The sequence below is a fragment of the Camelus ferus genome, chromosome 18 (assembly GCF_009834535.1).
Source record: "Camelus ferus isolate YT-003-E chromosome 18, BCGSAC_Cfer_1.0, whole genome shotgun sequence".
Lineage (NCBI taxonomy): Eukaryota > Metazoa > Chordata > Mammalia > Artiodactyla > Camelidae > Camelus > Camelus ferus.
Genome location: NC_045713.1, coordinates 16,942,184 through 16,954,560, shown reverse-complemented (window position 1 = coordinate 16,954,560; position 12,377 = coordinate 16,942,184). Strand labels below are relative to the sequence as shown.

At 46.6% G+C, this 12,377-nt stretch overlaps 1 protein-coding gene across 6 annotated transcripts in view; it reads left to right on the top strand.

Annotated features, from left to right (window-relative positions):
* Nucleotides 1–12,377, top strand: part of CALN1 (calneuron 1) — a 367,399-nt gene that overhangs the window by 199,037 nt on the left and 155,985 nt on the right. For all 6 annotated transcript variants that reach the window (XM_032460335.1, XM_032460337.1, XM_032460334.1 and 3 more), the window contains one exon: nucleotides 5,058–5,201. In XM_032460335.1, coding sequence (XP_032316226.1) covers nucleotides 5,058–5,201 — 144 coding nt within the window. The remainder of the gene's footprint in view (nucleotides 1–5,057; nucleotides 5,202–12,377) is intronic.

Sequence of the window (12,377 nt, the reverse complement as noted above, 5' to 3'; positions counted from 1 at the left end):
TCTCTGGCTACCTGTCTATCTTAGCACAGCACGTGGCATGTAATAAATAAGCCACACCCCTTCAATGAATGAACAGCTGTATTAATCACTCTCCATACTCATGTGTGATCTTTCACAGAGAAGGGGGAAGCTTTCCTAAATCCCTTTTGTCACTGACTCGTTGTCAGTGACCCTGTCCTATTATTTCTCCCTAACAAAGACCTCCAGATTTGTATCTTATATTTTCTGGTGTGTGTCGGGGTTTAATAATTGCCTTGCCTAGCCTCGCCGAACTGCGTCTCCCTCCAATTTTTGATGACGTGTAGGAACAGAATGCATCTTGTTCATTCATAAAGCCCTCACTTTTTTTGTGGTTAAAACCCCACTTTCTTCTTAAACATACTTTTCTGTGGAGACTAAATAGATTTCACATGTAACGGGGACTGAGCTAGGAAAAATTATTCTTCATTTCCAGTTGGAGTTTGCCGATGAGCACTATGAGTTTCAGCTGATTCTGCAGGAGTAGCCCCTTCGCCAGCGAATCCTGACTCTAGCTGGTGTCTGGATTTCATCTGACACACTCTATCTGGGCGACCTGATTGATCGGTCTGTTCTGCGTGGTCACCGAACCTCTGCCAGTGTTCCTGCCTGTGCTGGCTGTGTCCCTGGGAGCATCACAGAACCAAGGCCCAGTTCTCAGAGGGCACTGGGTCAGGATGCAGGTGGTACCAGTGGTGGCTGCTGGTATTTTTAAGAATACAGACTTGCTGGCATCATGAGAAGTAAATCTTCTGGGATCTAGAGTAGGATCATTTCTAGGCCAGGCCTGGCTCGGCTCCAGGACACCAGCCTCCCTCCAGGGAGAAGAGGCACAGGTCCCTGTGGGATCGCAGACTTTGGTTCTAGAAGATTCCACAGGCAGAGAGTGGATCCCTTTTTTCAGAGGATGTGTGTTGCCGTGTTTCCTGTCATGCTCCACACTGTGACAGTTGGACAGGCTCTTGTCACCATCACAGACGCCCCTTCTGTTGTCCACGAAAGTGTCTTGGAGCGGGTAGTGTTGGCCGTGCTGGCGTGCGTGCGTTGTGTGCAACTGAAATTGAATTAGAGACCAAAAGCATAGCAAGCTTATGTAACTCCGGAGCACCAGGGACTGTAGCCCAAAAGGGGATAAATTCCAGTGAAAAGCACACCACATGACTGGGGTGTTCCTGAAAACTTGATCTGCGGTCTCCACTTCCCAGGGCGGTGGAAAGAGGCCAGAGCCCCTTTCGTGCTTCGCTTAGGCTGCCTGTAGCCAGAGGCAGAGGGATCCGGCCTGCTCCCATGTCTCCGCTGTTTTATGGGCATATTTCTCACACCCTGTTCTGCTATTAAAAATAAAATGAGGCACACGTCACGTGTCTCAGACCGCAAGACCCGTTTCCTTCTAACAAGCTTCTCGTTTCCTTCTAACAAGCTTCTCGTTTCCTGGGCTTTCCCTACCCTGGAAAGATGAAATCTCCAGAGGCTCCCATTACAGATTTCTAGTTTTGTACTGCGCCCTCCCCTCCCTGCTGTTTAGAAAGAAAATGAAATTAGTGAGCTTTGTCTGCCTCTGCAGACACAGACACACACACACACACACAGGAGCAGATATTCTATGCAAATAGAGAAGGATGGCTTTGTCCCACTTACCTGGGGGCCCCAGAAAACAGAGCTCTGAGCTGAGATGCCCCTGCCCTGTCCTGTCTCGGGCTGGGGTGGGGCCAGCCTGGATGCATACTGCAGACAGGTAAGCCCTGGGTATTTGAGGCCTCAAGGGAGCACGTCCCTTCCCAGCAGGGCAGTTCCGAGGAGACCCCTGTCTGAGGTCTGATTTACCAAACCCGGTAGCCCAGGGGTGAGACAACTCCGGGAGTGACCCAGGCAGCCTGATGGGGTTCGGGAGACATATCTACCAAGGCCCTCATTTCCAGGTCAAGTTCTCAGACAACCCCAACCAGGCCCCTCTGGGTTGGCCAGTGTAAGGATACAAGCTCTTTTGCCAGTAAGATCTAGGCCATGCAGGGAACCACAGGAATGAGGCTGGGCCCTGTCAACCAATGGGGACCATCTTTTCAGAGTGATAGCATCAACCCAGGGAGTTCAGGATTGAGTCAGAGGGGTGGGAAGAGGAGATGGTACTTCAGGAAAGAGGTGGCCCAGAGAATGAGGGGGCAGGACTCACCTACAGCTGGTCCACCTGGGAGCCCAGCCTCTTCTGGGACCCCAGGTAGGGCCCTTGTCATCATCTGACATCTCCTGTTGCCTGGTATGTGTCAGCACTGATGTAAAACCCTATCATGGAAGCTGGAAGGAGATCTAAGCCAACCCATTTTTCAGATGGGAACACTGAGGCTGAGGGAGAGGGATGCCCTGATCACAGGGCAGAGCCAGACGGACTTCCTTGTGGGCTGATTCCCATCTCAGGAGACCCTCCCTGTGCATCCTCCTGTCCTTAGCATCTGGGCTCAAGCCGAGTGAGGCCATAGTCAACAAAACGTGCCCTGACCTCAGACTGAGCAGTGGCTCTAAGCTCTTTGAGGGCCACCTGGCACCTGGTAGGAAAACACATGGCTGCTCTAGGTAATCTTGGGCACGTTTTGTTGATGAGAAATAAGCCTAAACGTGCAGACAGACCCCTTGATTCAGAATTTGGATGGGACTAAAACATTTCCTATATCATCAATGGAAAAAAGCAGGATGTTTGAACAGCAGTTTAATAGGGTATGAAAGAGAACACAGGCTTCCTGTTCTTTTCTTAAATACTTTAACGATGTCTACGGATCCTCAGAAAGAGGCTAAGAGGACCTTAAGGATTCTCTTGGCCAACCCAGCTCATTTTACACAAGGACACACCGAAGCCTCGGGGTTTGGCTGCAGACCTAATTAGCTAATACGCCTGGCCGGGAGCCTGAGGTCCTGACTCACAGGCTGGTCTTCCCTCTGCTGGAGCACACGTTTACTCACAGGACGACCTCAGCGTGCTGAATTAGTATCAGTAATGAATTTGCTGCTAATATCTGGTCCTTACTTGTTCAGACCCGTAGTCCGTGGAACAGCTGTCCATCCAGCGCCCCCTTCAGAGTGTAGGTGGGAACGTACTGCGAAATGAAACACACGAGGAGCCGGCGGCTCAGAGAAGCCATGTTTCTGCATCACGTTTCTAGGTAGCACGTGCTAGATGTGACATGAAAGGAGTAAATGGCCTGCTGAACAGTCGGCAGGGAGGGAGATAACTTGGCTGTGGTGAGCAAAGGCATTCTGGTGACATACACAGCCCCTGACTTGGCCTTGAAGGACCCATGTAATTTGGGTGGGTAAAGAGGAAGGCAAGGTGTTTCAGGTGGAGAGTGGAAGGTGCAAGGTGTACTGGATGGGAGAGTGCAGAGGTCTGAAAAACAACCCCCAAAGGCATCAGATCCTCATCCCTGGAACTTTGTAAATGTTACTTTGGAAAAAGGGTCTTTGAAGATGTCATTGAGTTAAGGGTCTTGAGATGGGGAAACTATCCTGGGTTGTCCAGCAGGTCCCTAAAGACAATCACGAGCATCGTTATCAGAGGGAGGCAGAGGGAGATCACAGACAGAAGAGAAGGGGATGTGACCACAGAGCAGAGATCGGAGTGATGCGGCCACGAGCCGCGGAAGCAGACTTGGGAAAGGATCTTCCCTGCAGCCCGCGGGGGCGCGCAGGTCTATCCACACCTGGGTTTTGGTCCAGTGATAACCAATTTCAGGTTTCTGACCTCCAGACTGTGAGAGAATAAATTTCTGTTCTTTTAAGCCACCAAGTCTGTGTAATTGGTTATAGCAGCCACAGGAATTTAATACAAGTAGGAAAGGGAAAGCTGGCTTGGGTCAGGGTTCCAGGTCATTGCTGGGAGGCCAGTCAGGTATTTGGAGAAGAGATGCGTACACGTGGCCCTCCGTATCCAAGGGGGCTGAACCCACTGATACGAGGGCGAACTGTACTGCGCCATTTTATACGTTTTATATTAAGGGACTTGAGCATCCATGGATTTTGATATCCTCGGCAGTCCTGGAACCAATCCCCTGCAGACACCGAGGAACGACAGTAAATGGATATGACCTCAGGTATAGGTGGCCAATACTTGAAGGGAATGAGAAAGGCTGACAGTTGCTGTGCTGGGCTCACACCAGGTTTATTGATGAAAAAATCAAAGCCATCCATGCCTGGTGCTCATATACGATTGACGAACCTCTAATCTCGAGGCTGTGATCTCGCATCAGATTCCCATGGCATGCCTCGCAGGGGTGTGGTGTGTTAGGAAGTGCTCAGCCGACCCAGGGCAAACAGGCAGCGGGGACTCTGGAGGGAGGGGCTCTGGGTTGGGTAAGAGGATGGGAGTCCCCTGCTGGGTGAAATGGCCTTAGTGATGGCGGAGTCAAATTCTCCGCCAGCCCCAGAGAATGTGATTAAAGATGCGTTTGGGCTTTTTATGGCGCCCTTATTGATCTGAGGTTGTTTATAGTCATAAAAATGCTGTAAATTAGAGGAATGAAATAAAAACAGCAGGATACTTAATTCCTGTCCTCCTATGAGGTTGAAAAAGCTTTCTGCACAGTTCCTACAGCAGCAGGGAGCTGGAATAAAAGTCTGCCAAAGGGGAGTCTCATTCTCCTTTTGTCCTAATGGCCCAAGCTAAGAGGTAGCCGTCTTCTCACAGGCAAAACCTCACCCTCATCCTTGTTGGGAAAGTGTCCTTGGCTAACACGATCCTTAGCTGGGACCACTGTCTAATTGTGTGCGCACTACACTGTTTTAGTGTACTCGAGGCCAGTTACCTCCTTCTTCCTTCCAAACTGTTTTTCTTTTTTTCTCCCTCTCTCCTCCTTTTCCTTTCCTGTCATTCCCTCCCCGCCCCTTTCTTTTCTTTTGTTCCTCTTTTGGCCACCTTGTTACTGGATTAAAGGGTTTTGACATATCACTACTTGTAAAGCAGTTTAGTTAGAGGCTTTCAACAGTCGCCAGTGATTTCAATGCAGTAGACCAAGCCTCGTGACCATTGGACTTTCTTTGCTTTCCCCTTGTAGAAATCCGAGAGGCCTTTCGAGTTCTGGACCGAGATGGGAATGGCTTCATCTCCAAGCAGGAGCTGGGAATGGCCATGCGCTCTCTGGGGTACATGCCGAGCGAGGTGGAGCTGGCCATCATCATGCAGCGCCTGGACATGGACGGTGAGCCCCGGGGCGAGCCTGGGCCCATCAGCGAGGCCTTGGGGTCAGAGGGCCACGTGTTCACAGTTGGGAGACTCAGTTTCATGTCTCAGTTGATATTTGAGGAATGGAAACTTGAACTAGATCAGGGTTTTTCAGACAACATTCCAAAGGATTCTAGGGGTCTGCACAGGTGGTTCTGGGGCCACCAGAGGGAGTCGGGTGAGGAAGGAGGCCTGGCTGGTGGCCCAGTGGGAACAGTTTTGTTTTGTTTTGGAAGCGGCTTTATTGAGACAGAATTCGCATGCCATAAAGTTCACCCAGGGAACCTGCACAGTTCAGTGGCTTTGAGAATATTCACAGACTTGTGCAACCAATGGCTTAATCAATTGTAGAACAGTTTCCCCACTCCAAAAAGAAACCCTGTCCATCTTAGTCATCACCTCCCAAGTCCTCTATCCCTGCCAAGTTTCAGGCAGCCACTAAGCTGCTTTCTGTCTAGTGGACTCACCTCTGGATGTCTCATGTAAATGAAATCGTATGACACACTTTGTACCTGGCTTCCTTCACGTAGCATAATATTTGAAAGGTTCTTCCGTATTGTAGCCTGTAGCACTACTTCGTTGCTTTTCACGGCCAGATCATATCCCATTGTTTAGCTGTAATCACTTCTTTTCTCTCTGTTTTACATACTAGGTTTCCAGATACATTGAGAAAAAGGGAAAGGGTTATTCACTGAGGGAACGAGTTCCACTGTGTTTAAGTAGTTCTGAAAAGTGACCGCATGGGATTATCTTTCAGGTTCTTTCCTGCGCTAAAACCCTAAGAGTTTGTCCCAAACTGTCCGTGACCTTCCTGGCATTAAGATCTCGCCTGAGCTGAAGGTCCAGGAAGGAGCCTCCTTATTTTGCTTTTTCAGCACACACTCTTCCCCTCTGAAAAGCAGTTTGATTCCAGGCAGAAGGCGTCCAGAATGGGGGGCTCTGAGGACTATCGGGTCCCCATGAGCACGAAGCACAGACCAAGTAAAGGGGAAGAGAGGAGCAGGGGAAGGAAGTCTTTTGGAGGAGTAGACCGAGACCATGGTAGGGAGATCTTTGCTTGGCCTGCAGACTAATTAGAACATGGCTGTCCCATTATCCTGCTGGACTTGTTGAGAGGATGATAATAAGGGTGACCATATGGCGGATGGACCCCATCACCCACCGCCAAGTGCAGCTGTGGGCATTTATTTTCTGGTTCAGGAAAGAGACGTTTTATCAGGGATGTTCAGTTGTGTGTGCCGTGCCAACCTGTCCTTCCAACTCCGATTGGCTGTGACTCACTGGGTCTTTGCAGGCCTGGTTCGACCTTGCTTTGTATTTAGAGGTATTTCTGAGAAGCTGGAGCAGAGCCCACGTTGTAGAGTGGAGTCTCTTCCATGGATTCTCATCCTCATTTCAGAGGTGTGTTTCCAGAAAAAAAGAAAGAGTTTCTTTCTGAAAATAATAAAAATCTTCATCTCTACCCCTGTGTATGGAATGAAGAATGTTGTTGTGTTTTTGATTCTCCTCCCACAATTCAGGAAATCAAACATGGTCAAATGGACTGAAAGAAAATGGAATTAGCAACATTAGGCAAAATGAGCTGGGGCTCTCGTGGGAGAGTTACTCCTATGAGATTTAAGGGTCTTCATCAAAGTCCATCCTTGGTCTTTATATATTCATTCATCAGACCCTGGCTCATGGGGAAGTTTTTATTATTGCAAATCCTCCCTGATTCCATGAGGGCTTGGAGCCCCCAGGGGATCTCGTGTGATGGTGCGGTCCAAGGGACTCAAGCAGAAACTAGAGCGGATGCGGTTTAAGAGACTGCAGGCATCACCAGTTTATTTGGAACATCCTACTTAGCTACCAAGGCTGAGGGCAGAACTTCCAAGCAAAATGTGTAGAGAATTTCCATTAGTTCCTTTAACAGAAGCTCAAGTCATGCATGAGCTTTTCCATGGTGACTCTACCAGGTGAAAACACAGTTATTTACCTTTGAAGTGTAGCTTCCTCGAAGTTTTGTTCTGTTGCCCATGAAAGTTTCAGTTCAGAATATATAAAAACCACGCGGCAGTGTAGGCAAGAGGAATTGCCTTTTGCAGTGTGCTAAAGGCTTCAGTGTGGAAGGAGCCAAGGGAAAATTGCCCAGGCTGACCGTCTTTCTGTTTTGTAAATGATGCTGGTAAGTGAAATTTCTGCAGTCCTGGGTTCTGGATATGGACAGATTTACTGTTTTTCAGTGTCCTCTTAATGGGGTCTTTTGAGCTATTCTGTTTTTACAAAAAGTCAGTTTCTAATTATATCCCTTCTCCCAGCTTCTGTCCCAGGGGATTCTCCACAGAGATTTGGCCTTACCTAATTAAGCTTCTCTTTGGCATGAAACTTGTGGAATGGCAGAGATTTTGATGGGGATAATGCCCACTACAGACAAAAAGTGTCTGGGCCGGAACTTGAGATTCTTCGCTGTAAGATGACCATGCCTCCTGGTCCGCAGACCCTGGTCCTGGCACCCAGGGGCGGCAGGAGAGGCAGCGGTGCCTCCCTCCATCCCAGCTGGCCGCGATTAGAAGCAGGTCTGGCCCACACACTGATCGTTCCCTGCTGGGGTCCCTGCCGGTTTGCCCGACGGTGAGGTCATACCTTCGGCACGAGGCCCAGATGGAATTAGCGTGCGTCTGTGCAACCTGGGTCTGCACAGGAGGCTTTCATTTGGTGGTTCTTTGGGAGGGGGTGGCCTTGCTGGGCTCTGAGTGTAACAGTAACCTCCCTGGATTAGGGAACTCAGCGGGGTTTCCTGGACACAGAGCCTGCAGGAGCCAGACGGTTCCAGTGGGAGTGTGGAGCTGGATTTCCAGAAGGCAGAATGGAAGACAGGCAGTCGGATCTGGAATTGTTCTCTTGGCCAGGGCCAAGTTGCCTTCAGTGCTGGGACTCTGTGCGTGTGTGTGTGCGTGTGCGTGTGCGTGTGTGTGTGTGTGCGCGCGCGCATGCGTGCATGCACCGCATAGGTGGGACTGCTCGGAGTTAAGTAACAGAAAAGCCAAACTTCTGCCCCGTGCCTAGAGCTTCCTCTTTGGCTCGCTCCTGCAAAGCTTCTTTCAGCCTCTGCAGCTGAGATGACTTTTGTCCGAACACCAGTTGGGGACCAGGCTTCCCCTTTCCTGGATGCTTTTGCCAGGATCTCTCCTTCAGCCCAGATTCTGGAAGCCTGCAGCCCTCTCACTCAGGCCCCTGGAGGCCTTTAAGCCCAGTGCCCTGAGGCACTCCTCGCTTTAGGAAATCCAATTCTCTCCAACGCATCTCAGTACCAGTTAGGTACAGTCCCTGGAAGAACTGATAAAATTGTCACCCCCAGAAAAGTATCCTTGAACTTAAATCTTTCCTAGATGCGGGCTGAGAAAGTGATTGTGGGCTCTGCCCCGTTCCACCTGCTCCTGTCAGCTCTGTGGTTCCCACAGCACCTCTTGGGGCCCCTGAGAGCATCCTGCATCATTCACTGGGGAATAAGGGCTTGGTATCTTCAAGACCAAAGAGACATTTTTGACTGCCTTCTGTGTGTTAATGGTTTCACCAGCCACACCACCGTGGCCGTCTGGATTGAATCCAGCTAGCTTTGTGGGTAGTTCCCTGAAACTATCAAAGCAGGCAATGTTTTCAGCATCTCACATCTCCTAATGCGACCCTCTCCTGTTCTCAGCTGCCCTCGCCTCTCCTGCACTTAAGGAACAAAACAAATGCAGACCTTGCTCCCCACACCCTGGACTTTCCTTCTGCTGCTCAGAGATGCAGAATCTCATGAAACTCCAACAGATTTGGGGGTTTGAAATGCATTCTTATCTCTCGACAGGTTTGTAGTTTTGTCTTGTTTTAGGCTCACCACTGGATGCTGACTATGATTCAGTTTAGTTCCGTTTAAAAAGGATTTATCTAGTGTCCACTGTGTGTGAATTTTCTTATTTTTATGGTTGGCAAGACTCACTTTTGGTTCATTTTGAGACGAACCACTGAGCCACAGAGAACAAAATTATGGTCGGAGTCATGAAAGCCAGCAGTGTCCCTGCTGCTAGGCTCCGTGTCCACATCTCTCCTCTCTTCCTACCCATTCATTACAAGCATTCATCCTTTGCTGATTAGTCATATGGTTATGACTCTCCTGTTTTCATCTGTGAGCTTCTAGAAGACAGAAAAGTATGTGTTTAATTCCAAGTCCAGCTGACTGCCACGGCACATTCACACACATCAGTGTACTGATTTGGATGCTCTGGAACCGGCATAGGTCTATTTTGAGCTCAGATACATCCTTCTTTTTGTATGAGTGGGAAGATGCTTAGCCACAGACTACATGAAGCTGATCTTGTCTGACCTCAGGAAGACATCAGAGGGGACACCAGGGAGGCTCAGCCATTCAGTTTTCTGAATCCACGTAGAGGTCCCCATTCTGAGCCTCAGGTCCCACTTCTTTCCAACCAATGTCCTAAATCTCACATAAGAGACTTGATGAGTCTGAGATTTCAGCTTATAATTCTGTCGACCACACGATTAGATTTGGGGTCTTCCCTGCAGTTAGTTGTAAGAAGTAAGTGATTATTTGCGAGCTACGCTCGAAGTACTCTAGTTCTCTGACTGTAACCTGAGCTGAGCGTTTCAAGGGCTGAGCTCGTTAGACGCAGCCATCCCACCCCACGGTCCTTGTAGTCATCATTGCTGGTGTGAAGGTCGAACACAGTAGCTCCACGGGTCTTCAGAATCCTTGCTTTCAGTAATTATTTTATCCCAAGAAGCCACAGATGACATTTAGTTAATTGTGATGCCAGTCATGCCATTGATAACTATCCCATTTTTCATTAGCAGGAAGGTCAGCCCCTCATTTAAGATCATAGATAAGCAAACCAATCTCAGAATCCCACCTGGGAACTTTGTTTCCTCCTGGTATCACATAGTGCATTATCATGAAAACTGAAACCATGCTGCATTCCTAGAAGGGAGAGTATTATGTGAAAGATAAGAACCTGCTGAAATTCCTCATACATAAATGATATTTCTCTTTGGCAGGATTTACCAAAAGGATTAAATGAAAATGCCCATCTCAGAACACGCTGAACAGTATTGAATATTTTTTAACAAATCATTACTTAAATGATTGGTGAAAAATGGGGACTTGGTTTCTTTTCCTTCATAAATGAGATGATGTATTTTTCATCTGGTGATTGGTTATCCTTTTTTCTTTTCCTTTTGCAGATTGTCTTTTTGAGGGGAAGGTCTGTTTCAGTAAGGACAGGCTAAGTTATGCTGCAGTAATAAATAATTCCCCTGAATATCAGTGGCTTAATATCACAAAATAGAAGTTCTCACTCATGCTGTATGGCCATTGTGGATTGGCTGGATGTTTCCTTTAGTCATTCTCACTCAGGAATCCTGGCAGAGGGAGACTTCTCCCTGTGCTTCCATGACAGCAGTGGCAGGGGCGACAGACTGAGTGAAGCACATAGTGATTCTTGAAGTTTTTGTCACTTCTGTTCACATCTCATTGACTAAAGCAAGTCACATGGCTGTCCCTAATATCAAGGAGTATTAGGAAGTTGAATCTGACTCCATGACCAGAAGGGAATGAACTGGAAATATTTGGTGAACAACACTAATGATGACTTAAGGATTTTAAGCCTTTTCTATATTTTATTAGAATGTCACATTCATTGCAAAAGTTTTAACTCAGGAAAAAAGTTTTAGGAATACTATGGATAGGGGGCAAGAATGATTATTATGGGAGATTTTACATATTCCTTGCAGCTTGATCAAGTAGATAAAACTAAGCAACAGATTTTGAATGACACTGAATGTGTGTGTATATGAGTGTGTGTGTGCATGCGTGTAGTATAAACTTTGTACCCTTGAAAAGAGGATAACTCTTCTTTTGAAGTGATTCTGGAACATTAACAAACATGAGTATGTATTAAGCCAGAAAGACAACCTAATTAAATTCCAAAGGACACACATTACAGGCACATTCTTTGACTACCATGCACTAAACCAGAAATTAATAACAAAAGTTTGAATAAGAATCCCACCCACTTGGAAATTTAAAAATGAAAAACCAAAGTTCTTTCAATGTGATGAACAGATCCAAGAGCCAATTCTTTGAAAAAGATGCAACAAATTGACAAATAAAGCATGTTTAATTAAAAATTAAAGAGAGTTATCACTAAAATAAAGTAGAAATGAAAAACATGGGGGATTTTGAAAAAATACTTGAGGCCATTTCTTGTGAATACATTTGAACATCTACATGAAATGGAGATTTTTGGAAAAATATAAGTTATTGAAACTGATTCAAGCTAAAAGTAGTCTAAATCGGAAGTTGCATACTTGCAGCCTACCAGCCAAATTCAGCTGTTAGCCATGTTTAATTTGGCTCACGCATCATTTTCTAAAGTAGAAAGTCTCATATCAAAAATCTACATTTCTCCCTCTTAAAATATCAGAGAATTTGGCAAGTCTAGCCCTGCATTCCTTCATTGCAATAATTTGGTGGAGTTGAGTAGCTGTCCTTTCTAGCCAGGTCAAATGCCGCAGTCTCCACCAGTCCTTATTGTCTTACATATATTCAAATGTATTCACACCTTCCTGGTCTCTTTTGATGCCCTAGCTTGGTCCTTGTGGGCTGGGGAGTCTATGACTCTGCCTAAATGGACCAGTGAATGATGAGAGCATCCTTCACTGCTGTGGCAATCAATTCATTTCCCTTAGTTTTAATTGTAGGGTGTTTTAGTTTTGTTTTTCTATTTTTGCTTCTGTTTTGCTTATTGTTTGACATTTCTAGCAACTTCAGTAGATTACTTATTTTAATTTAATTCCTCATTATTTAATAATTAAGGCAACTAGGACAATAAATTTGCCACTGAGAAGACTTGAATAATACCTCCCAAATTTTGATAGATCATTTTAATTTTCATTGTTTTCTCTATAATACTTTATCATATTTTAATTCCTTCTGCTGCTCTGTTAATTTTTTAGGAAAGCATTTGATAATTTCCAAGTTCCTAAGACTTTAAATTTCTAGTGTACATTTAAATTTTCTATTTCGTTGCACATTGGAAAATAAATCTGACCTGCTATTTGCTAGGATTTTCTTTGTACGCAAGAATAAGATGAACTTTTATGAAGACATTGCCTC